The sequence below is a fragment of the Drosophila pseudoobscura genome, chromosome 3 (genome assembly GCF_009870125.1).
Source record: "Drosophila pseudoobscura strain MV-25-SWS-2005 chromosome 3, UCI_Dpse_MV25, whole genome shotgun sequence".
NCBI classification, from domain to species: domain Eukaryota; kingdom Metazoa; phylum Arthropoda; class Insecta; order Diptera; family Drosophilidae; genus Drosophila; species Drosophila pseudoobscura.
This window is the reverse complement of record NC_046680.1, coordinates 19,795,037-19,820,433: the sequence shown is the minus strand read 5'-3', so window position 1 is coordinate 19,820,433 and position 25,397 is coordinate 19,795,037. Positions and strand designations below refer to the sequence as shown.

The 25,397-nt window shown below is 51.8% G+C and overlaps 1 protein-coding gene across 5 annotated transcripts in view; it reads left to right on the top strand.

Moving 5' to 3' along the window:
• stan (Protocadherin-like wing polarity protein stan) overlaps positions 1–25,397 on the top strand; it is a 42,579-nt gene that overhangs the window by 4,060 nt on the left and 13,122 nt on the right. For all 5 annotated transcript variants that reach the window (XM_033378719.1, XM_001361709.4, XM_015185073.2 and 2 more), the window contains exon 2: positions 23,168–24,905. In XM_033378719.1, the coding sequence (XP_033234610.1) occupies positions 23,369–24,905 (1,537 nt within the window). In that variant the 5' untranslated portion in view covers positions 23,168–23,368. The remainder of the gene's footprint in view (positions 1–23,167; positions 24,906–25,397) is intronic.

The window sequence follows — 25,397 nt, the reverse complement described above, 5'->3', positions numbered from 1 at the left end:
CCCATATCTGTATCATTGTTTTTTTTCTTTTGGTGCGTGCCCCATCGTGGGGTTGTGGCAATTATGCGGGTCCTCGTCATTATCTTTCTTTGCCTTCAGCGTGGAGCCTCCGCTCGAGCATCATATAATGAGGTTTTCCACCTTTTGTCAACAGGACTATCAAATATCGTTTGCCATCAAATGGAAGTCACATCCAAGGCGGGGATGGCACCCAGAACAGCATGCGTGTTTCATATGCCACACGACACTCCACGCCACTCCACTCCCTCTCTCTCTCACAGTGTGGCACTATCTATCCAAAGCCTGGCAAATAGTTTCATATGGCAATCTATTTTGATTATGGCAAGAGGAGTCCTTGTTCCTTGTTCCTTGTTCGTTCTTCCGTGTTGACTCGCACAAATGCCAGTTTGTGTGCGATACAGCAGAGAATTTGAATAAACTGACGCCGCTGACAACGCGCCAGAAAGCAGAATTAAATTTAAATGAAATTGCCAGCCCTTGGCACCAGCACATGCCACAAGAGAGGAGTGGGGAGAGCGGAGAGCGGAGAGGCGACCCGCGACAAGCAACAAGAAGCCATTTCCATGGCGATACGATATGGTGATGGCGATGACGATGGCGTTGCGGGGGGGAGCGGAGGGGAGGGCTAGGCTAAGCATAAAGAAGTTGTTAAGCCATCACTGAACGTGCCCAACACTGGCAGGATGTGTGTGTGTGTGTGTGAGTGTGAGTGTGTGCGTGTGAGTCCTTGTGGGCTTCCCTATCGATACGGAAGTGGAAGTTCGCACCACATTTTCGATTTGAGAAAATTGAATTTACGCTTTGCAGCAGCAGGCAACTCTGGGACGCTGCCAGAGTTGCCACACTGCCAACGGCTGGTGGCTGTTTATGGGTTTCGATGCGATTAGCTCGGAGCTTAACTCGTTTGCAGATACAACTTTTCATTGAATTTATCGCTGAAGCTCGTCGCTCCCCACATGCGACTCTCGCAGTCGGCAATGTGCAGGAATGTCTCCGTGTCCGTGTGTATCCGTGTTTTTGCTGAGAAAGATGAACTCTAGGACTCTTATACGCCTGGTTGCCTGTGTGTGTGTGTGTGTGCGTACGTGCTTGCGTGCCTGTCTGTGCGTGTTATCCTTTATTTGAAATTTATTGGCGCCAACAGTTATGAGAAGCCGCTAAAATGGATTGCAATTCGCTGTCCTGACTTTAAGCGTATCGCAGGGTTCTCTCGCCTTCGCCTGGATGGCCTCCATTCGCTGGTTATCCCATCTCCGTCTCCAGACCAGATTAAGCGACTCGAATTGAATGAAAAGTAATGAGGGAAATGGACCAACGTCTCCTCCTCGGTCTCGATTTCGATTTCGGTTCGGTCTTCCACTCCGATCCCTCGAGAATTCATTAGCAATTTTCTTTGGTGCTCCTGCTCTGCATCCTTGTCCGCAAACCAGTGTCATGTCAATTATATTTCCTTTTCAAATGTCCTCTTTGGACAATTATGCATTCCTTTTTGGCCTGCCTTTTGGCCCACTGCAGGAGCTCGGGAGAAAATGCAGAGCTCATTGCGGTCGAAGGCAGGACATGCCTCACCTCCATTAAGGGCCAATAAAGAAGCCTTAAACAAGCGGCGCCACATGGGCGAGACATGGCCAGACAAAGCCACAGACCCAGCCAGAGACGGAGAAAGCGACACCGACAGAGGAGAGAGCCAGAGGGCCCTGATTTACATGACACAACTCGTTTTGTGGTCGATTCCAATCAGAGAATCTCCCTACAGCATGACATCTGCGTTTTGGACCCCCTTTCTGATGAGGCGAAAGGACCCAGAGACTGTGGAGGGGACTTGGAGAGGAAGTTGTTCCTTTTTTAGAAATGAGTTTCCATTCCACAGTTCCATATCATTCTGTTCTAAGTTGATGGAAAGTGAAATAACCAAACCAATTGGCAGCTAAAATCATCTACTTTTTATTATATACTATCTCCTATAAGAAAGAGGTCCTCCACAGAGTCCCTCTTGAAAATGATCCCTCTTCAAGGCCAGGAATCGTTAAGTTCTGTCTCTGTTTATAGCAATCGAAGACTGTTCTTTTCAGGCAATTATTGTCCTTCGAGGACAGATTGCCCCTTTGCCAAGTCCCTTTTCAAATGGGTATAGCTACAGCTACAGAGTCCTGTGTTCGATAATAATTGCATCATCTGCAACAGCAGCAGCAGCAGCAGCAGGACTGACAGGACTGGCAGGACTGAGAGAAATTGTGTTTGTATTTCGTTTCGAGTTTGCGGCAAGGTGGTTGCAGGCAGGTCTGGCAGCGTCTGTTGGTGGTTGATTTCCCGCTGCACTGGGCCCACTCCCCCCAGGGTGGGTTTTCCGCAGCACTCCGGTCTAGGCTGACTCACGCTCACGTGCTCCGATCCGTCGTGTTCATTATATTAAACAAGTTTGCGCCATAAATGCCGCTGCCAGAGGCGCAACGCCAGGATAGCAGGCTAGCAGACGGCCTCAGAGCGGGGACAGTCTGCTGGGGAAGGGAAGTGGAAAGAAAGGAAAGCAAAGCAGGGTTGCTGGGGTGGTTGTTGGTTGTCCTTGCTGCCGCCGCTGCTCCTGCTTTCCCTTAATAAACTCTCCTGCAGCATAAACAGAAAGTCCAAAAGGCGGCGGGCAGGGGGGGGGGGGTGGGGGTGGGAGGAGCAGGGAGCCCTGGGCTCGAGGCATGACTCATGCAGGTGTGTTTAACGTGCATTGGGGCGTGGCCGTCTCCCGACCGACTGAATGTCATATCCCCCTCCCCCCGCCCCCTACTTGGCAACGGTTCTCTTATTTTCCTTTTCCTTTTGCTCGGCTTTTGCTGATTTTCCTCTGTATGCTCGCTCATTCATGTGTGCAGGCTGCACACATCCCCCCCCTCTCCGGCCTTTTCTCGTAATTTGTCGAGTTTCCTTTGCATATTATGCCCAATCTCCCCAGTCTCCCCAATCGACGCAATCCGCTTAGCAGCCAGCCTCCTCCCTTGTCGTCATCGCTCTCTAATGGGTCTGCATTTGTCTAGCGCTGCCTCCCGGCCGGGAAGAGTCAAACACTTGTAGCCCATTGGCAGCCCGTTGCTGTTGGCCGTTATTGTTGTTTCTACCCTGCCCCGAAGCGGGGCCTGCGGCAGATAGAGGCAGGTCGATGCGGAACACGGAGATACAGATGTTCCAGATCCAAGGCCCTTTTCCCTTGGAATCTCAACGGAAGCGCTGTATCGAGATGCCTGGCAGATCGGGACAGCTGGGCAGAGTATTGCCTCGTCAGTGTCCTTTCTGTGTGTCGCTGGAAAGTGCTTCCTTGCCGCCTGTCTGGCTCTCTTTGTCCGTCTCTGGCTGTTGTTCCTCTTACACTGCAAGAAATGGCGGGGACAAATATTTGCATATCATAAGGAAGCCCGTCTGGGGCCAGCCGAGAACAGCTGTCGGCCGAGTAGTCCTTGCTGTTGATTGCATTTCCATTGTCGCTGCCGCTGTTGTTGTTGTTGTTGCTGTTGCCTGTAGCCCATGAAAAACTAACGAAACAACCCCACGCAGTCGCTCGCACAAGTCTCCTTTTTTGGTGGTTGTTGCCCGATCGTTGTATGGGGAGGATGTGCACACACGCACACACACGTACTGTGGCTCTGTGTATCTGTGTGAGTGCGCGGCGTCTATGAGGATGCGGCGGCTAGCCAAAAATCAATAAATTCAGCACGAGGCAAGTCCTTTTTTCGGCAAAATGCCGGCTGTTGTTCTTGGCCTTGTCTGCGGTGCGGTGCGGTGCGGTGCGGAGCCGGGTGTCCTGCGGTGGAGTGTGCTGCTTGTAAGCTTTTCTATGCTTTGCTCTCTCGTCTCTCGCTCTTTGGCCCTTTCAAAGGCTCTTTTGCCAGCCAGCCTGCCGCAAAAGTTGCATCAAACTCTATTACCGAGGAGGCACGGAGGCGAGCGGGGGCGACCGGGGGGGGTGGCATTCAACGCCTCGATGAGCTGCATCAAAGGCCCTCCCAGAGAGCGGCCTCAAACGACTGTTTGACATTTGTTCCCCTGCATTTGGCCCCCGCCTTATTTATGCCTCTAAAATATATGAATTTTCCAGTTTTTAGGGCCAAACTCCGTGCTGCTCCTTTTGTTGGCGTGTTTCGAGGGTTTCCATTCCGTTTCGTTTCGTTTCATTTTATGATTTTATTTGTTTATTCAAAGCTTGTAAATCCAATGATTCATTCCGCCCGCCCGACAGAATGACAGAAGCACTCCGGAAATTATTCCAATAAATAAAAATGAACTGTGACACTTCCTTGCCATTCCTCCCCTCGTGATGGGGGATGGGGGGGTCCTTGCGTGAGTTCCCCCCGAGGCGCTAATGAAAAAATAATCAACAAACGAAGACGGAGCTCATTTCGTATGGATTTTTATTGTGTGCTAAAATGTGCTTCGAAGGGGCTGGGTGGGGGCGTGTAACGTGTCCTGCGAAAGGGGATGATTCATCCACTCGACCGACCATCTGTCCATCCGTCCATCATTTGTCAAATCAAACGCTCTGTGGCTCACTCCGGGCAGGACTCCTCCGTCACTCTGCCTGATTAAAATTAACAAAACCCCGGCATTAATTGGGAATCGGGAACGGGAATTGCCAGTGGAGGGGAGGGGAGTGTCGGAGTCGCAGGGGAAGGGATACGCATTCGTAAGCACAGTAAACGTTTCCCGAACAGAAAGAAAATCCGCCGCAAGAGATAAATAAATTCGATTCCAGGAAAAGTTTCGCCATAATACAGGTACGGATTGTTTATGCCTCCACATCCTCAGCGGAAGAGTGTGTGTGTGTGTGTGTGTGTGTGTGCGGCATATCCTTTTGGTACGTGTAGCAGCCAGGACAGGCCGGGCCCAGACAGGCATGCAGTATTTATGGTATTGGAACACGCAAAAGTTCAGCTCGAGTCAAATCGAGAACTTGAAGTTGTAAGCACCAGCCGCACACCCCCCCGACGCCCCCTCACAGCAAGCACTCACACATTGACAGCTGCATATGTGAGTGCGCCATTTTGTAAAATGCTTTGCGCCCTCCTTGAGGGAAGGGAAGGGCATGGCAGAGCGGAACACCCTTAGCCTGAGCTGGTAAGGACCCAGGACTCCCATCCGACTTTTGGCCAAGTCTTGTAGCGACTCCCATTCACACACACACTCACACACACTTGAATCGGGAATGGGGAGCTGAAGCATGGCTGTGTGCGTGTAAGTATACTGTGGCATGCCCTGCAGGGGTGATTAACCCTTGATTTCGCTCGCCCCTTACCACGGACATGGCATTCGATGCCATCGCCGGCTGGAAAGAGTGGGAAAGAGAGAGAGAGAGAAAGTGCACTCTTTCAGATCTCCATTGATTGGCCATTTTTGAGTTTTTCTGCGGCCTGCTCCATCTGTTGCTCTTGGAGTCCTGGAGTCCTGACAACTAATGCTAAATCTTGACAATGAAAGCGCTGATTGATTCCCCCCCTCACCCACCGTGTAAGAGGGGGCTGATTGTATTTGATTTGTATTTCTGGGCGGAAGCCACGCACGACTGCGGTTATCGATGGGACATGAGTGTGGGCCGAAGGTCAAGGGGTGTGTGAATGAAAGAGGCATCCCTTCCCTCCCATCTGTCGAACGCCAAAGCCCCTCCCGAAGTCCAAGAAGTCACAGACTACCAGCCAAAGCCCATGAGCCCCCGATAGTCACGGGCAAACACAGTGGAAAATCGCAATTAATTCAGGGCCAAATATTTACTTTGTTTTATTTGCTACCCATTTTGTGTGTGCTTTTTCCGCTTTTTTGAGTGTGGGTTTGGTTTTTCTCGGGGAGTGGGTTTCATTTGCATTTGGGTTTAATTTTCACGCGGAATCGATGGCAGAGCACTTTCTATTGGGATTTTCTTCATAATTGGAAATTAATTTGCATTTTAATTAATTTCTGGCCAAGGGCCAGGGGCCAAGGGCCAGGGGGACACAGAATCGAATCGAACTGCATGGAGAATGGAAGCAATTATCAAGGACCAAAAGAAAGCGAGGGGGCAGGCAAGGAGCTGGCAAAAATCAACAAAAGAATTGACTAAAAATGTACAATCAAGAATGGTCCTGAGGGAGGCCCCAGCAATTAATGTAATTCGTCTTTCCCCATCCCCCATTATGGCCCCCCGTCCCCCCGCCCCCCCCCCGCCCCCTTCCTTATTGGCATACAAATTACGCATACGCCGCGTGTGCAAGTCACCCAAAAAGGGGACCGGAGCTGAGTCCTGGGGAAGATTGCTTCACGCTCCATTTAATTTTCGGCAAATATGCCAATAAAAATTCTGGAACATGATGCTGCCGAGCCCCCAGCCCGAGTCCGAGTCCGAGCCCGAGATGAATATTTGCTTTTAGGCCTCCATGCAGATGACCGACCCAAAAGGTCCTTTATATTCCTGTGTGTTCTTTTCAAAGAGCCCCAAAAGAGGGCCTGGGTTCTGGCTTCTGGGTTTTGGGGCATCGCACAATATTTGGTTTAATTAAAACCAGCTCCAGCCAGGAGACCCATCAGGTGGAGCTGCAATTGTCGAGTCCGGCACACTGGCACATTAGCCGCCGAGCGGCGTCTCTCATGTCCGTGGCAGCTCAATTTTAATGTGACTTTCATGTCGCACAAACGAAATAAATTTCAATAAATTTTCCAGCAATGTGAATGGGAGGGTGGTGCGGGGAGTGGGAGTGGGAGTGGGGAATGGGAGGGGAGGCCCAATAACTTTTAATTAGTTAACCATGTGGAAGTTTTTGGCATCCGAACTAAACGCAAATTCGCTGTCAGCGCAGTTTAGTTGTGGGTTCTTTGACGGTAAATAATGTGCGCCCATGCCACCCGGCCAGAGCCCAGAGGTAGACATTTTTCGGCTGCCAGCTTAAGCGTCATAATTAACTGCGACACAAACAGTTTCGAGCGGCAGGATTCGCCTCTTCCTTTCGGTCCTCGGACGGGAATTCCACCTTTATTTGTGGCTCAGCCTAAACCAATTTGCCACGACTTAAATTTTAAGCATTATTAATAGTCTGCGAGGAAGGGGACGGTTGCGGATGCGGTGCGTGGCGGATCAAGGGTGGCTCTGGGAGGGTGGAAGTGGTTGGAGAAAGTCCTGATTGCCGATTTGCATTTAAACTGGACGCAAATATTCTCACAGTTGAGTCGCATTTAATGTTTATATATTTCCATCTGTGCATTTGTTATTATTTTTTCAAATTAGAGGTGCTAATATTAGCGCAATATCCCCTTTGTTTGCTTTATTTTAGTTCAGCAATCGTGTTTCCACTGTTGAAATTTAAACAGCGACTAGATGGGTCTGAAAGCAGGCCTTGGTCCTTGGATGTCTCTCGGAGGCACATCCAAATCTATTTCAGGAGTGGCCTAGATCCATATGGGTTTTGGCTGTTCTAAGAGAAGCATCCTTCAGTCGAGTCTCCTGTCTCCGATGCTGTTCTATGATTTTTGGCCTTTAATGCCCCTCAACCCCTCGCATATCCCCCGCTCTTCAGCCTCCAGTCGAGTGTGACAAAGCCAATGAGCTCGTGACATGAGCAAGCGATTAGGGAATATAAATATATAAATATCAGACATTTGCCAGCCATGTCCATGTGCCTGTTCCTGTCCCTGCCCCTTTTCCCCCCCGTCCCCCGTCCGGGCACAAACTAATTGTTTGCTCTGCGGCTGGTCGGAGGCCCAGAAAGTTTCTCTATTACAAAATTGTTGGAAATTTTCCATTATTTTTTCAGCGTTTCAGGCCCGTCACGTCGTTGGAGGGATGGAGGGATGAGTGGATGAGTGGATGGAGGGAGGTCCCAACTATTCAGCAGTCGGTCAGCGTTTGTTAGTTTCATTTGCAGCGGCCAAAAGCAAAGTGGAAGCAATTTACACGCATTTTCGGCGCAAAGCGGAACGTGCTCCGGACAGTAAAATGTTTATGAGGCGCGATCTGCAGAGCGTGGTCGTGGGGGGGAGGCAAATGCGGGTCAGAGATAGCGTTAGGAGTGCACACAGAGAGAGGGAGAGAGGGAGAAGGGGGGATACGGGGAGGATGCGAATGGCTTGAGCTCTAAGCCGATGCTGACGCTGATGAAATAGAACAGAGCCATAAACCCAGGCGGGGGCGAAGGAGAGTGTGGGAGAGATGCTTTCCCCATTTTGCCATTTTTTCTTCTGGTCAGGCCAAGTGGGTCAAGGGGGTTTCGGGAGGGTTTCGGGAGGGCTTCGGGAGGGTTTCGGGAGTCTCATTCACGTCTCGCTGGGGGCGCTGAGAGGACTGTCTGTTTAGATAGTGTTGCAATTGTTCTCCGGCCCGTGCCGTGCCTCCTCTCAGCTGTCGGCAGGACTCGCGAACTGTTGCCTAGTTATGGGCGCTCTGACAGTCTGTGAAAAATGCATATGCTAATCGATTAGGAATCGTGGAACGATGGCTTCAACGCTGCTTAACAATATAAAACTCCACTGAAAACAATTACGCGGCAGAGGCAATTATCTGTTCAATCGACTCGACAACAATCGCCAATCAAACTTGGCTCCAACTTGGCTCCAACTTGGGGCCCATTGCAGCAACTTTGGGGCTCATCTCGTTGGCGCATTACAGATTGAAATACTTTTTGCCAGCGGAAAGTTCTGTTGTTACTTTATAAGTTTTATAGTTTCCGCTCAGATGCAGCTCCACCGCCAGCTCCACCGCCAGCTCCAGCGCCAGTTCCAGCGCCAGCTCCAGCTTAAGTTTCCATTTTGGAGCCGCTGATAATATTTGCGATTAATGGCGAAAAATGTAATTTATGTCACGTTCCAGACGTCCAGCGGAATGGGTCTGGAGTTGTTTTCGTTTTATGGCTCAAAAGGATAGATATTTTGAAAAGTATTTCGCTGGTCCTGCCGCCTGCTACGTGACGTTTGTCTTAAACTGAAGGATCAACTGGCAGTCACGTGGCAGCTGGATCCGGGGCAGGGGCAGGGGCAGGGGGAGGAAGCCACCAAGTGGAAGGGTCAAAGTGTATATCCTGCTAATAAACTTTGTGTTTTATGGTTTTCTTTACTTAATTTAATTTAAATTTAAATTTAATTGCCATTTCGGGGGCTGGAAGGCCACTCCAAGTGTTTTCAAGCATAAATATATTCTTACATATATTTTTATTGATATTTTAAGCCATGCAAAGTCCTTAAAGGACTGCTTAATGCCGTATAATAGGATGAGTCCCGGCCAGGGAGCGGCGGGGCATAAATGCAATATTTAATCACTGCCACAACTACCAGTCGCCGCTGCAGCAATCATATATTATGTAAACGTACGAGTATATCGAAGTGTAAATAACTCTTGCAGCAGAGAGAGAGCCCCACACACACGTGGTGCACCTGTCTGTGTGTGTGTGTGTGTGTGCGTAAAGCCATGGCAGAAGAGTCTTCCAATTGGCCTATTCCGCCTGAAGAGTCTGTAAATACAACACACAGAAATACAGAAATACAAAAATATGCAGGCCAGAAAACTGGGGGGAAAACGCTTACGCATTTCGGGGGGGAAATTAAGTTTCCACCGGCCACTGGCTCCCAATAGGATAAATATTGATGGAAAACAAATTCAATTTGCTTCCTCCAGGGAGCGGAGCCCTCCTGCCTCTCCCTTCTGGGGCCCCCTTTCAACCTGTGGGTGTAATCGAGCCTCCTCCGCACGATGGCTCCCTGCTGATAATTGGTGAGCCTCCGCAAATGTGGAACACTCCGGCTTAACATGATTTACACTTCAACCTGTCCTATATGGCCTATCCCAATCCCAATCCCAATCTCCGTCTCTCCCCTGTGCGAGTGTGTGTGTGTGCTCGAAGGGGCTTAAGGACATAAAAATTCCAGCTGGCTCTGCTCTGGCATCGTTTTTCACTTACCCCCGCCCCGATTCGAGGCAGGTTTTATTGAGATTTTCCCTCCTGGAATCGCCTGCTCAGGCGGAGGGCTTTCCGGGCGCTGGCATCGCTTCCTATTAATTGTTTGAGGAGTAACCTTGACACATGTCGAGATGGGCCTGCACGCTCTGCTGCCCACAGCTCCCCTCCGCCTCTACAAAGGCGAAACCACTCTTTCGCAGAGCGGGAGTGCGGGAGTAGGAAAATGTTCTTACAGTTTACGCTCCAAGACATTTTCCCACACTAGCGTTTAATTTAATTTTGTCTTGTCTTGTCTTCGTCTTCGTCTTTTCGCTTTTAGTTTTAGTAAAAGTTTCCCTCCGTCCTGCCTGCCCTGCCTCTCTTAATTAGCGCTGGATACAGGAGTCCCAGTACGATGCATGTGGGTTGTGGATTCCAGAATTCGCACTACAAGACCCACGGCTACGAGTACGAGTGCCTGGGGAGAGGCTCTGATCGCACACGGCCAACGGTTGAGGCCTCAAATGGAAATTTGTCGAGTGCTTGATTATGCCCAGCTCCGCTTTTGAATCTCCCAGCGATTGTGAGGGGTGTGCCCAGTGTTTTTGAAGAGTGATTCAATTTATGACCCTTTGAGACGTGCCTTAGGGGTAACCACAAAAACAAGCCTTCCCTTGAATTGGCCAGAAATGGATACGACTGTCGTGCCTCGTCGTGGACTCGCCGAAGCTGTGCTCCTTTGGCCTTCAGAGTCAATGAAAATCTCATTATGCGGCGGCTAAAATGGAAAATATTCCCAATGCTTCCGAGGATTACCTTTGACTGGAGGGTTGATGCGTGTTTTAATGGGAAATTTCTCCCACTCTGCATCTCCAGAGAGAGAGAGAGAGAGAGATTGCAAAATTTCTGTGAGGGAACTGGGAGACAGGGGGAGACGGCCATTTCACACGGCCGCGTATCGTCCGAGTAGGTCTCTGAATAATTTCCAGAAATTCTCAGATATTTGAATTAATTTTCTACGGACCGTAATTCGGGGATACGTAGTTCTAATGGCGTGTTCTAATGGAGTCGTGAGCGGGGAGGGGGGTGGGGGGACGCAGCGCGTTGATCGTCTTTCCCCGAACTTAATTGCGATCCACGGCCTCAAAGACTCTCAAATTATAGTCCACCGACAGCTTCTTGGACCTGTGTGTTCCCCGTGCCCCCCGTGTCCCGCCCCGTGTCCCTCATACTTTATGGCATACAACACGCAAGGGGCCCCCGCTTCCCCCTTACCCCTCTCTGACTGCTAACGAGCGTTGGTCGGTATTCATGTGGTTGGTGGCCAAAGTTAATGTCTTTCTTCCCCCTCTCTTCAGTGGTGGGGGGCTTCAAAGTGTAGCAGAGATCTCTGGGGTTTGCTTAATGCTTCTTTTTGTGCCTTGAAACATGTTTGTTTTGCCGGTTAGGCCCCGCCCCGCTGGCATCGCGGCTCTCTGGCTGGGTCACTGACCACAGACAAATTCGAACAACAGTTAACGCTGCTGCCTATCGACGGAGACGGAGACCAGCTCCAGCTCCAGCTCCAGCTTCAGCTCCAGCGGGTTTTTCCAGCTCCAAAACACTCGAGGAAGAGTTTTGTTTGGCCGATCAGTTAGCGCCTCAGTTGGCATTCCTTTGCGTATTGACTCAATGAATGAATCCGCGGAGGAGTGAGTAGCTGGGCAGGGATCCAATGGGATGCCAATGGGTTGCCAATGGGTTGCCAATGGGTTGCCAGTACCCTCCCCAACATATAATATATTCCTCTATAGGCATTTATTGCTCAATTCCATTGAAGATCTGATCAAGCGGCTTATTGATTCCTATCCATTAAATATTCAATATTCAATGAAACAATTGTTTGGTTTTTACAATGCCACTGCAAAAAAAAGCACAACAAATATTTACATTATTTGCTTTTTTTCGTGTTCGATTAAAGATGGAAAATATTTGCATGCGGCTTTTATGGATTCAAAATGTTTATGGACTTTAATTGGGGCTCCCATTCGGACATTGGAATGTCCAACATTTCATTTATATTCATTCCCCGAGGCGGTCAATGTCCTGTTCTGTCCTGTTCTGTTGTGGTCCTTCCCGGAATGACAACAGATTCGAGGCTCATTGTTTGTCCTAATCTGGCTGTACTTTTGGCCAAAACAATTGATCAATTAAATTTGATTAATTGTTGCATGGCAGTGACACGAGCAGGGCACTGTGGATGGGCACGGGGAGGGGATAGGGACAGCGGGGGCCTGGCATTTTTGGGAAAAACAGTTGAAAAACATTAACCAGCTTTGGTTTTGGCCGACGAAACATTTTAATTTGCTCTTGTGGCCAAAAGCCCTTGCTGTCCCCCTCTGGCATCCCCTCTGGCCCCCTCTGACCGGAGTTTTGTGGCCGACAGGCCAATGAAAATGTTTGCCATTCGCCAAATGAAACTGAAATTGAGCCTGGGTTTATTTTGTGTTTGTTTTGTGAATGGCTTTTCTATCAAATGGGCTGCCGCCGTTTACTGGGGTTATTAGGGGGGGGAGGGGGTGTGTTTTATGTTTTATGTTCTTGCGAGTGGCTCCTCCAGAAGGGCCAATCCCTCAAAGTGCTGTGAACACCGTCAAACATTTGAAAGTTTGTGCGGCTCTCCTCCGGGCATCATCCGCCCCGTTGGCTGTTTGTACGTGCGAAAAGCCTTCCGCTCCGTACGTGAGGGAAGCCCCCCAGGAGCCCCCTCTGGCAGGCAACAAGTTGAACACTGAATAAACAATTTATTCGACCATTTCATGCAGCACTCAACTCCGAAACTCATTTCAAACGAAAAACTTCTAATCAAAACGTCAGGCAGCAAGTATTTAATTTTATTTTCATTCCATCTGTGGCTTCATTCGGGGCCCTGCCCACTCCCGTTCCTGCCGAAAGTTGATTAAAACTTGTCAATGCAACGTACGAATACATTTTGGTAATGCCAAATTAATAGACAGGCTTCAAACGAGTTTTCCCGGCCAGCCTGGGGCTCTCGATTGCACAAGCCGGGAGGGTTATGTAGGGGCAAATGTACGGCTACTGCGTTCAGTTTTGGGCGTGGAGGGCTCCACTCCGTGAGTGGCCTTCAGAAGAACAGTTCGAGTATATGGATTGCTGGAGCGAAGCCCGGGTTCAAGGCATAAATTGCCAGAGAATAAAGCGAACAGTCGCCAACCGCCAACCACGAAACGGTAAACTGTAAACCTAAGAGCCAGGCCAATAGGAGCTGGCTCTTTCAATCAATTGCCGCTGGTGCCGCAGCTGCTGGGAGAGCAATCAGCATTTGGAGTCCAGTCCAGCAGGAGCAGCAGGCGGCAGTGGCAACTGGTTTGACTGCTTGACACAGTTGCTGGCCAGTTTCAGTCGGCTGGGGCGATGGGCGGAGACGGGGGGCCAAAAGTAGTTTATGGGCGCATACTTTTTGCATTCTGCCCGGTCCCAGGCCCGAAGAAAGGTGCTGATGATGACGATGAAAAGCCAAAACGAAAGTCAAAGAGAAGAATGCAAATTTCTTGCGATGACGGCTCCAACTTTCCGACTTTTGACTTGCCGGAACTGCAACTGCAACTGCGACCAGGTCTGTGCCTGGTCATGCCACTGCTGCCACACTGTTTCCTAATGGCATTCACTTTCCCTGCTAATTGCTGGGCCCTGCCAATCCACCAATCCGACCTGGCGGCTGCCCTGATTAACATTTTTCCGTGGCCCACTTGACAGTTTTCGTGTCTGTTCTGGTCTGCTGGCCAACAGACGTGGCTAATTGGTCAGCAAAAGTCGCCTCTGGACGGAGCCCTGGCCGGGGCATAATAAATGTGGTGTTTATTAGCTGGAATCATGCGAGCACTTCCACCTTCTTCCACTCTCCACTCCGATTCGCAAGCATGCAGCGACTGAGGGATGCAGAAGGGCCTCGTTATGCACACATGGCCCTGCACTTAAAGGCGCCCGAGGCAGCTTCCCCTCTCCACCGCAAAGAGAGGTCTATGCAGAGCCCGTCACATCGTCCTTGCACGCCTGTCATTAATACAAATGCAGACAGCCGCAGTGGCAGTGGCAGTGGCAGAGGCAGAGGCGGTGGCGGTGGCCATTTTGCCCGCGGCGGTTTGACAGCTCGCGACCAGGCTCCTCAACCAGTCAGGTCCTTCGCCTGCTCCTCGGGGCTCTGTCTGAAGTGGATGCCTGCCTCACACACGGGCAGGTGTGGAGGGCTCCACAAAAGATGGCTGCCCATGGTGGGGCATTAATTAAATGCGAAATTCGTAGGCTGTTGGGGGGCTGTGCGATCCTTTAATGATGGATATCCCGAAGGAGCCAGCGTATCGGTATGTATGGAGCCCCAATCAGAGCTCTTCAGTGTTTGCTCCCCCTTTCGGAGCTCGTTCACGGTGCAGTGCATCGGAAATCGGCTTTGCAGTCGCTCAATGGAGCGCACAAGGACATTTGCATGAGCCTTTAATTTCGGCCAGATGGTTTTGGCCAAGTATCTCGGACTACGGCCCACTCAAAGCAAAGCATAGCGAGGAGGAGGAGGAGGTGGCGGTGGGCGCAACGGTGCAACGGAGTGGCAGAGAATAGTTTAGTGCCTCTGCCATACGAAATCTGCAAATCGAACATCATCATATTTTGCTTTCAATTTCCTCACTGTTTGCCTATGCAGATCGAGGGGGGGGGGGGGGGGGGGGGGGGGGGAGGGGGATGAATCAGGCATGGAGCAGGACCAGGAAAAGTTGTGCTGAATATTTTCATATTTCGTTGAGCAGAGCGCTCTGCCTCTCGTATGGCAAAGGCGAAATTCGCATACAAATTGTTTATTTCCCAAACACACACAAACCCCCACACCCCACCCCCACCCCCACACACTCATACGAGTGCATCCACTTGGGGGAATGGGGGATGCTGCTGAAACATCTGCATCTCTGTATTTGCAACTCAACTGAACTTCCATCTCTCGTCTCCCGTCTCCCGTCCACCTTCTCCCAGCTCCATTTGCCCTTCAGCGGAGGCAAGCAAGTGTAGTACAGCTCCAAATTGAGACAATATTTGCACACGGTTACGTATACGCCCCGCTGCACGGCACCGAGCATCGAGCACCGAGCACCGAACGGGATGGCATCTATAAACGAGCGTTTTCGTGTTATTGGCTTTGCAGCGGGCGGACAGCAGATGGCACAAGGGAGTGGATTGGGTGGCTGGGTGGCAGGGGGGTGGCAGCAACCGCTGTAATAAAACCACGTAACAAAATGATTGCATTTGCTAACAAATTCGTGAACATTTTTGGCAGCGTTGACATTTCTCCGACCGAAACGGAGCCGAACAGAAGACGAGATCGGAAAGTGTGCCAGGAACGGGCGGTGGGGGCCCTGCGCTGGCGGTCAGGTGGCAGGCAGCTTAGGCCCCCACTGCCTCCCCTCTATCCACCGTATCCCCTGTATATCGCTTTATGTCGCCGTGTCTGTGCGGACAGTAAGCGCATACGAATGGAAAACCAATTTGTGGGAATCCTTTGCTGACGACTATCACTGTTTTTTGGCCTGAAATGAATATTCGGCAAAGGAAAATCTAATCAGAGCCATGGGTGGAGGTCTGATTTGATCACAATCCCTAGAGTCCTGGGCAGGGGAGGGATATCCAATAAACAATTACAAAATATATAAACAAATGTCCCAAATAAAGCGCCATAACCCCCCCCCCCCCCCCTCCCTTATTTAAACCCCTCCTAGCCGTGTCCTTCTCGCCTGAAATTCCGTCAAGGGTAAGTTTTCCGCTGGCACCGAGCCCGGGGTCAAAGCTCAATTCGTTGGCATCTGAAATAACGCGATGATTTCCTCTTTAAACATTGATTCCTGGTTCCGCGGGGGGTTTCCCTTAGGCAGTGCTCACTGTGTGCGAGGAAGGGGGGGAGCGGGAGGCGGCAGAGGGAGGGTTTTTTGCCGATGACTCATTTGCAGCAACAGCGCGTAACGGTTTAATGGGTTTTTGGCCACTCTAACGCCGCCCCACCGCAGGGCCAGAGGTCCGCTCCATATGCCGATTGATGTCAGGCCCGGCTCTTCGCTCGAAGGGGGGGTGGCACTGGCACTGGCACTGGCGTGGGCGTGGGCGTGGCTGGCTGGGTGGGCGTGTAGCGCCATCGTGGTGGGGCTTAATTGCGCAGAGTCTGCTCTGAGAGCATGCCTCATTGAGGCATCGAGAGTCATATTGACATTTCAATGAGTCTCATTTACATTAATGGCAACACGCAGGTGCAGGGCGTGGCTGAGGGGCCGGGTGAGTGGCAACTGTGGCCGCTTTATGGGAAAGCAATCCGCGTTGTGGTGTCCTGGCCCTCGTTCCCCTTCGCCCCACCGCCCCACCGCCCCATGCCTGTTCCCGTTGTTTGTCAGCATCGTTATTCGCGCCATTATTCCGCGCAAGTTATCTCTCGCACAGCGTGACTTAAAAGTTAAGCGTATTCATTATGTCCTTTGTGCCAGGCGACAAAACCTTCCAGCGCCAGAGCCAGCATCCTTGCTGCCATCCTTCCTGCCGCCTGTTGCCCGTCGCCCGTTGCCTGCCTTTGTTTTATTTACTTTTCCAATTTGTTTGTCGTCGCGCGGAAACAATAAAAATCCATTTCACTGTAGCTCTCTTTATCCCTCACACTTTATCCCTTATCCTTTAACTTGTGTTGCCACGAAGGCCCTGCACTTAATGCTGATTAAAAGGCTGCCGATTGCTGCTCGAATTAAAGCCGCAGCAGATCAGCCGTCTCCCCCGAGATGACTTGGCCAAGTCCTTGCTTCCGCGACTCCCAACGACTCCTGGACAAAGTTTGAGCAAACTGTCAATGCTGATTACCAGCCAAACTTGCCGGCCCGCTGCCGCTGCAGATAGCAACGGGGTGGACGGACGGACGGACGGGCGGCTGCTGGCGGAAAAATGGAATCGTTGCAGCTCTTCGCCGCCTGCTCTTCATATACGTGGAGGGGTTCAAGTGGCAGCCACTCGCATTAATAATGCCTGAAGGGGTTGCGTTGCTCTCCCTGCTCTCCCCACTCCCCGCGCCACTCCACTCCTCTCCACTCTGGCCTGCCCCAACGCACAAGAGCATGCACTACAAGTCGCAACTTCCCTCGCAGTCCTTGTGCAGGGGGGCAGGTGGGAGGCAGGAGTCTCCACAAAGTTTGTGTAATGCGGAGAGACTCTGGTCTGCTATCTTTCCTGCTCGGCAATTCATATGCCAACTGTGTGTTTATTTATGCTTACGACTTTCTGCGTAATCAAGTCTATCTACCCCCCTCCCTACCCTCGTGGCGAGGGGGGGGGGGGGCTTTGTCTATGACAAATGTGGAATCAGGGCTTCCGTAGAAGATTCTTCGCTGAGTATGGAGCCATATTCCTCGTCTCTTTCCGGCAAACACGGATCAAAGCCGCATTCAAAGACAGTGCAGGCTCTGTTCTGGGGGTCAGAGATCCATTCAAATGCCAAAAACAAACTTGACTTGACTTGAGACAAGTTTGGCCCACGACCAGGCCACGTCCCTGTTTTCCTGCAAGGCAGCAGGCAGGATATTCCTACTGGATTTAGTTCTGTTTGTCTTTTGATATCAGATGCCAAATGTCGTTTATCTTGGAATGGGAATGGGAATAGTATGGCATGGAATGCCTCTGTGTGTCGTGTCGTGTTTGTTTTAATCGGAGTCAACACTCAATGAGTATGAAATTGAAATGGAAATGATTTCAGAGTGGCTCTGGGCTAATTACTGGCCTCTCTCTGTCTCTGTCTCTGTCTCTGTCTCTCTCTCCGTCTCTGTTTGCCTGCAAATTATTTGTCATTGCTGCTAATTAGGCTCTGTCTGTAGCCTGCAATGAATAGTATTCGTTACACTGCCGCTGTTTCTGTTTCTGTTTCTGCCTCTGGCTCTGCCTCTTAATTGGGGCTGTCGACGGGCCACTCGCAGGTGTAGCAATGCTCCAGCGTGGAGCTGCTTCGATTAATGGATTAGGTGAAGATTGCTCATACTCCCGACCCATTACAGATTGATAGTGCCAAAGCCATTGTTCTCCCCCTGACCCATTTTCCCTCCAGCAACAACCAATCCTCCTCCCTATTGTCTCTGGCTCTGTCCCTGGCTTCGTCTCTGGCTCTGTCTCGTGTATCCTATTACCCTTCAGTAACAGTGAAATCGCATTTAGAGCTTCGAGGCAGCTTGATGCTGCTTGTTTGTCCTAGTCATTAGCTGAGCTGATGGCTGCTGGGTGATGGCTGATGCCAGGACAGGACCCCCCATCCCTAGCCGCCTCCTTTCTGCTTCTGCGGGGTCTGTGCATGTGCATCCGAATGGTGGAACTCCATCCGATCCATTGATGGCAGTTTGTCCTTCCACCCATTTGACAGGATTCTCGACTATCCTTTGCCGCTCTGGTGCTTCTTTTTTTTTCAATTTACTTAAATCGCTCGACGCTCGCTCGCCTGCTCGAAGAGGATAAATCACTGGCCATATTTCATAGGCAGAAAGGACTGCATAAATTCCCCATAAAACCCCGCAGTCGGATGCGAATGCGAATTGAATCGCATTAACATAATCAACTTTACAACACTATAAAAATAAATTCAATGGGATTTGCGCTTGACTGGCCCCACCCGCGCCCCCCAGCCACCACTCCAGCCAAAGTGGAGCAACTTATAACGGCTCAGGCTCAGGGCCAGGACACACAGTCGGAGTCAGAGACGGAGTCAGAGACGGTGGCTAAAACCCTGTAGAGCCCGAAACTTCATAGAGTGGCATCACATTTCCGGCAGGGGAGCATCAGCCATTGTTTTCCTGGTGAAGCGTTGCCATATGTTCGCTGTCTTCTTCCCCTTTCTCTCGCCCTCTCGCCCTCTCTGTCTCGCGCTCTGAGCGATATGTGGGAGCCGCAACACACAAAAACTTAATTGCAAAACAGTGCAGCAGCAGAGGCAGCAGCAGCACGATGACAATGCCACAAAAGAAAATCCGAGAAAAGCGAGAAAAGCAAATGCTTGTCAACAGTCCCTCTTGCCTCCTCCCCCCTCCTCCCCCCTCCTGCCTCCTGCACCGCCCGACTCTCAACATTTGTCATGAGATATCCACTAAGTGTTCTGCCCCCATTCCCACTTCCAAGCCGCACTCCCATTCCGACTCCCCCGCTGCATTTGAATTAACTTGACGGCAAAAGTTAAACTGCAACGCACTTAGATCCATAGCTCCTCCACCACTCACCCCCCCCCCACACAGAGAACGGAATGAATGCGACGGGGATATAGGATAGGATGTACATATATATATATGTGGCTATATGGGTATATGTATCTGAGCATTTGAACGAGTAGCTGCTTTGGCTGCTCTTTATTCCTTTATTCATGGCCTCATTTCATTTACGCTTTTCGTTTGTCATCTCCTGATCCCCCGGCCCCGGCTCCTGCTCCTGCTTCTGGCAGCCCTGTGGCTTGTCCTTTGCTGGCATCTGGATTGTGCGTCAAATGGGAGTGTGGGTGGGTGGGTGGTTGGCAGTAACCTCTGGCATCGATGTGCTGCGTATGCACGCATCCCACAGATTCTTAAAGCCGGCGCAGAGTCCACACTCTACCGTTTCTCGGGCGCAAACTTTCCGTGTGGAAACTTGAGCGCTTCCGAGCTCAACTTTTGCACTAATTCAACAAATTCTTCCCACATTAATTAAGCAATTTGGGAAGGAAGAAAGGCAGGAAGGCAGGCAACTCGAGCGAATCGGTAGAGCTCCGAACATTGATTTTGTGTCAGGCGAACGAGGGAGAACTTTGCTTAGTTCCAGCTACCGCTCCCGCTCCAGCCACAATTAAGGGGCACTGTCGAGTGGCAGCAGAACATAAATCCCTCTCCACGCGATACGCGCTAATGGAGCGCAAGCAGATCGCTGGCGGGAGAGTCTCTGATTTGCATTTAAATTCGAGTCCTGCCTGGTCCTTGTCACGGAATTTACAATGCTCTTAATTTATTTCTATCCGACAGTCTCCGCACTCCGTCATCCGCAGTCTCCACTGCTCTTCCGGTTGCAATTTGCGTGGCTTGCCGCTGGCACACTTTTAATTTGTACGCCATGTTGCAAGTCAGTGCAGTGCCCCCCGCTGGGCTCTGTGGCCTCCCTCCGTGTCTCCGTGCATTACTCGCACTCGTTGCTCCTTTTTCTGCAGCTTTCCGTATGCATTCCTTTGGACAATGTTATCGTTTAAGCTCAATTGCATTGCACTCGGCAATCCCCCCCTCGCCCCCCCTCGCCCGTGCTCTCCCTGTTGCTTCTGTCTGCCTTCAGCTAGAGCCCAGCAACAAAGGAAGCTTTTCTTCCTGCGACTCCTTTGGCATGCCGTTATCCTCCTTTTGTATGCATGTTTTTCTATGTTTCCGTTGTTGTGGAAACATTCTGGTCCCCCGTTCCCCCTCCAGCTGCCGCCAGGACGCATTGTTGCACCGCCAGTTTCCTTTTGTTGGCCCCGATTGCAGTTGCCTGCACAACAAGGAGCTTTTCAGACGGGTCTTCCTTCTGCACGCTGTCTCGGATATTTAATTGATGTCCCGTCGGGTGGAAATTAATTTCCCGAAAAGTGTCCCAAAAATATACACAGTCTGGGCCGTTTTGAGGCCTCAAAAGTGCGCCCAAAGAATGCCCCCATGGAAGGCCACACATTACGCATACGCAGGGTATGCCGCAGGGGCTGGTGGCTGAAAAGAGCCTTGATAATGCAGTTAAATGCTCACCACACATCTCTGTCCCCCCCTCTGCTTGTTTCCCACTGGTTTTAATTTAGTTTTCCCTGTTTTCCTTGTTGTGTCTAGACCGGAGACAGGCGCATTTCCGGCACGCAACTACGGGTCGTGTCTCGTCTCTCGTGTCCCAGACAATGAATTTTATTGCATTTCATGTCCCTGGAATCGGCTAATGCTTGCCAGGCACGCAGGTCCTCGCTTATCCTGGCCGCCAATTTATGGAAATATTCAGACAGCAGACACCCAGACAGCCCCGAACAGGCAGTGAGTCAGTCCCGCGCGGCATGCCACGGATATCTGCCACTTCGTTAAAACAAAACAAGCCATAATATTAATTTTCCCCCAAAAGGGAAATCACTCGGCCCCAGTCTCGGCCCCAGTCTCGGCCCCAGTCTCCGCTTTCGAGTCTCATTATGTTCGAAATTCAATTATAGTCCTGCCCGAGAGTCCTTAAGCTTCGTAGCTGCGGAGCGGGGACTACAATTTCCCCCGTAATGTTGATCAATTTTCATTAGCAGCAAACAAGCAAGTTTTCCTCTGCTTTTGCTCATCAAAAATCATGGAATGAAAATGCCTTCAGCTCTCTTTTACCTGGGGCTTCTCATTAGCGACGCAGAGCTGCCACGCCCACGCCCACACAGCGACTTGACGGAGGCGGGGGCGGGGGCTGTGATAAATTTCCATCAGGCTTACAGTTGACACGTTTCGTGTCCTTCTTCCTGCCTTCTCCGCTTGCATTTCGCACTCTTTGCGAAAGGACAAAAAGTCGAAATGAATCCGGCGGAATGGGAGAACTTTGGGGCTGGATAATATTTCAGGAACAGCTCCGCAGGACGCTGCTACTTAAAAAGTTTCCAGCTGCTGCTGCCTCTGTCTTGGGGGCGGATTGCTGTCTCGTAAAACGCGAGTGTTTATGGGCAACCCTTCCAAGGAGCTCCCCGCCCCGCCTGCTCGGGTGTGTGTTACCTGTGGGAAATATTTGCCAGGCTTCCTGCCCAGCCAGTGGCGATACGAAGCCCCGCACAGCCGTACTGGTGGAAAACTTGTAATCGCCTGACGCATTCCTAATTGGCATTCGGGCCTGATTTGTGCCAGATCTAAACTGCAGCAGCAGTCGGCCAATATTAATTAGTCGGCAGAAGCGAACACCCCCCCTAAACGCGCCTCCGGTCGGGCCTGCTTCCCTCTTTGTTTTCCAAGTGTTGCCTGCAACGTGTGAGAATTTATTAATTTCATGTCTGCTGGCAGCAGCCGCCTGTTTCGCCGCCTGTTTCAGGCTTGACGGACCATGAAAAGCGTCTGCCTGCCGCCCCGGGCAGGCCCCAGGTGAGAATGGGGTGCCTGTCGGTGTGCACTATGCCGCATGGCGGAACAATAACCGCCTGCCACCGACTCTGGCACACGTCTACCGCGAGCGCGGCGAAGCTGAAATTTTAATTAAACATTTTAACACTGCAATTAACAGAAAGTTAAGCGACTGCCACGACATGTAATTGCAGTCTTCAGACTTTCTCCCCGAAAAACACTCCCTTCGTCTCTCTGTTGCTCGTGGAGCCTGTGATCTGGGATGTGATCTTGGGGCCAGAGGTACTCAGCTGTCGGTTCCAGCAGCCAGGAGCCATGCTAATTTCAATGGCCACATGGCGCGCCATCCTGCACTGCACTGCGTATGCGCAATATCCCAGTGCCCCTGGAAGGGGAAGGGGAATTGCTGAAACGTGTCTTTCATGGGGCGAACGTGCGAATTATCTGCATCCAAATGAAGCACAACGAACAAACAGTTTAGTTGCAGCTGGAATTCGGAATGGAGTTCGAGCACAGCCCCCCAAGGCCCCTGACCCCGAGCCGACCCACCTGTTTAGGCCACCCTTTCGCCCAGGGCCAGGTCTGTATGGGCCCGTGGCTGGCTTTGGCTAATTAACGAACCCGAAACGCATTCACAAAGCCCATTAGAGGGACATCAAATCGAATTTCATTAAATTTTCAGCTCCTGCAACTGAATAGCCACCGGGTGACGGTGGGCCCTAGTCAGTGTCACATTGTTGCATTTTGTTGGCTGCCGCTGTCCTGTCCGGGCCCCTGCCCTGCACCCCTGTCTGATTACGCCGTATTTTTATTTTTGGGCAAACTGCGAAAAGTGGAGAAAGGAGAAAATGAGTCAAAGAGCCCTCCTCCCGAGTGATTAAATTTCGTTTTATCTAGCTAATACGAAAAACCCTCGAAAAGTCAGAGTTTGCTGCGGAGAAGAAAGGGAAAATGGGGGTGATACACCCCCCGCGTTGTGGCGGTGTGTTTGTGGAAAACTCTGTGCAGGCCGGCGACATGAAGAGTTTTTAATTAAGTCAAAAGCAAAAGCTTTAAAACCGTCAAAACATGAGCAGCGGCAGCCTGCATGCTCGTGGCTTATGGCTCGTGGCCCTTCACAAGAAGAGGATATCATTAGGCTCTCAAAATTCTTGCGACTCCCACTCACTCCGTGTTCCTTTACAGACAGATGGCCACGCCCGCTGCCCGCCCACCGATGATAATTGAATAGGAGCTCTGATTGCAGCTCTGTGGCTCGTTGGCTCTCGCAGCACACGCACACACACGCACCACCCGCAGGAGGGAGCCTCCTTCAGACACAGAGGCAGACACATCGACCAGCGACCATCGACACCGACAGCCACTGCGAGTGTCGTGGTCGTGGCAATGCAAACGAGGGACTGGCGGAGTAGCTGGTGGAGGCTGGGGCTGGGGCTGCTGGCGCTGCTCCAGCTGGCCGGCCACCATCTGTCCGAGGGGTATCTGATCGTGGTGCACGAGGACGCGGCGCCGGGGACGGTCATCTTCAACGCCTCCGTGTACAAGCTGGGCTCGGAGCGGCACTACAAGATCAACGCGCACAAGTCGGCCAACTTTGTGCACCACCTGGTCACGGTCAGCCACAAGGACGGGCAGATCCAGCTGCGGAAGGCGCTCAAGTGCGACGGCATCTACTACCCGAGCCTGTTCACCTTCTACGTGGACTCGACGTCGAACCGGCTGCGCAGCATCGACTACTACAGCCTGCCGGTGAGGATATTCGTCTCGGGGCACAGCTGCAACGAGGACAGGCGCGTCGAGCAGGAGCTGCACCACCACCAGCACCACTACGAGGAGGAGGATAACACGGGCTACTCCAAGCGGCGGCGCAGGCGGTCGGCGCCGCTGGAGGTCCAGCTGCTGGACGGCAACCAGCTGGAGCAGGCCTACAGCCGGAACAGCACCGAGTTCCGGGCCGGAGACCTGATCTTTGGTGACAGCTTCGAGAACGAGATGCGGCACCGCATCCTCAGCCGCAAGCGGCGCGGACTGCCCTCGTCCGACCCGCTGCACCTGCAGCCGGCCCTCCATCGGCGCATCTCCGACGCCAAGCAGTGGATCTCGGAGACGTACGCCTCCTACGCAATCCACACGACGGACAAGTGGAACCAGATCTGCCTGCGCAAGTCGCAGTTCATCAACAGCCTGAACGCCTTCCTGCCCCGGTCCGTGTGCCAGTTCTGCAAGGTGAACTTCCTCGACGTGAACGACGAGCGGTTCGCCATCGAGCACCGGAACCGGGACCTGGTGGCCAGCCGTGACGTCTGCATCCACGAGTCCATGTGGAAGGTCAGCATCACGTTCAACATCCGGTGCAGCCGCAACGACATCGTCGACTCCGACCACCGCCTGAAGATCGTCTACCACCACCAGGAGTTCAACGACACCGACATCGCCAGGCGCGTGCGCCGCGAGCTGCGCAACCAGTCGCCCTACTTCGAGCAGGCCCTCTACGTGGCCGCGGTGCTGGAGGAGCAGGCGTCTGGGGCGGCGGTCACCACGGTGCGGGCCCGCGACCCCGAGGACTCCCCCGTGGTCTACTCCATGGTCTCGCTGCTGGACTCGCGCTCGCAGTCGCTCTTCAAGGTGGACTCGCGCACCGGCGTGGTCACGACGTCGGCCAGCCTCGATCGCGAGCTCATGGACGTCCACTACTTCCGCGTGGTGGCCACCGACGACAGCTTCCCTCCCCGCTCCGGCACCACCACGCTCCAGGTGAATGTCCTCGACTGCAACGACCACAGTCCCACCTTCGAGGCCGAACAGTTCGAGGCGAGCATCAGGGAAGGCGCCACCGTGGGCTCCACAGTCATCACCCTGCGAGCCACCGACCAGGACATTGGCAAGAATGCGGAGATAGAGTACGGAATCGAAACAGTTACAGGTAAGTGGACAGCACGACGAGGCCTTTGTTTACACTAGGGAGGCGTTAGGGTACCACTTTTCCGCCTACTCGAAGAGTTTCGGGACATATTAGGATGGATGTTATAAAGTGGGAACAGGGTATCAAGTAGCCTAGCCTGAACCTAGCCGATAAGTGGCTATCGATACGCCACAGTTGGTTTATGGAAGGTCCAGAGAACAGGCCTTCGGAAACATATAGTTTGAACATAACATCATCAATAGCCGAGGTGTTGTAGACATGTCTCTATGTCCAGGCGGACGTCTGTCCGTCTCGATGAGCGATTAGATCTCAGGGACTATACAAGCTAGAGTAACCAAATGTTGTATCCAGACTCCTGTAAGGTCACTCTGTTGCCAGTTACACAATAGACTCCGCTATTATTATAGCCGAAATACGTTTGCAGTGTCTACGCTGCACCATTCCCTCTCTCACTCTCACACACTCTTCCTCGTGCATTGTGCGGCTCCTTCC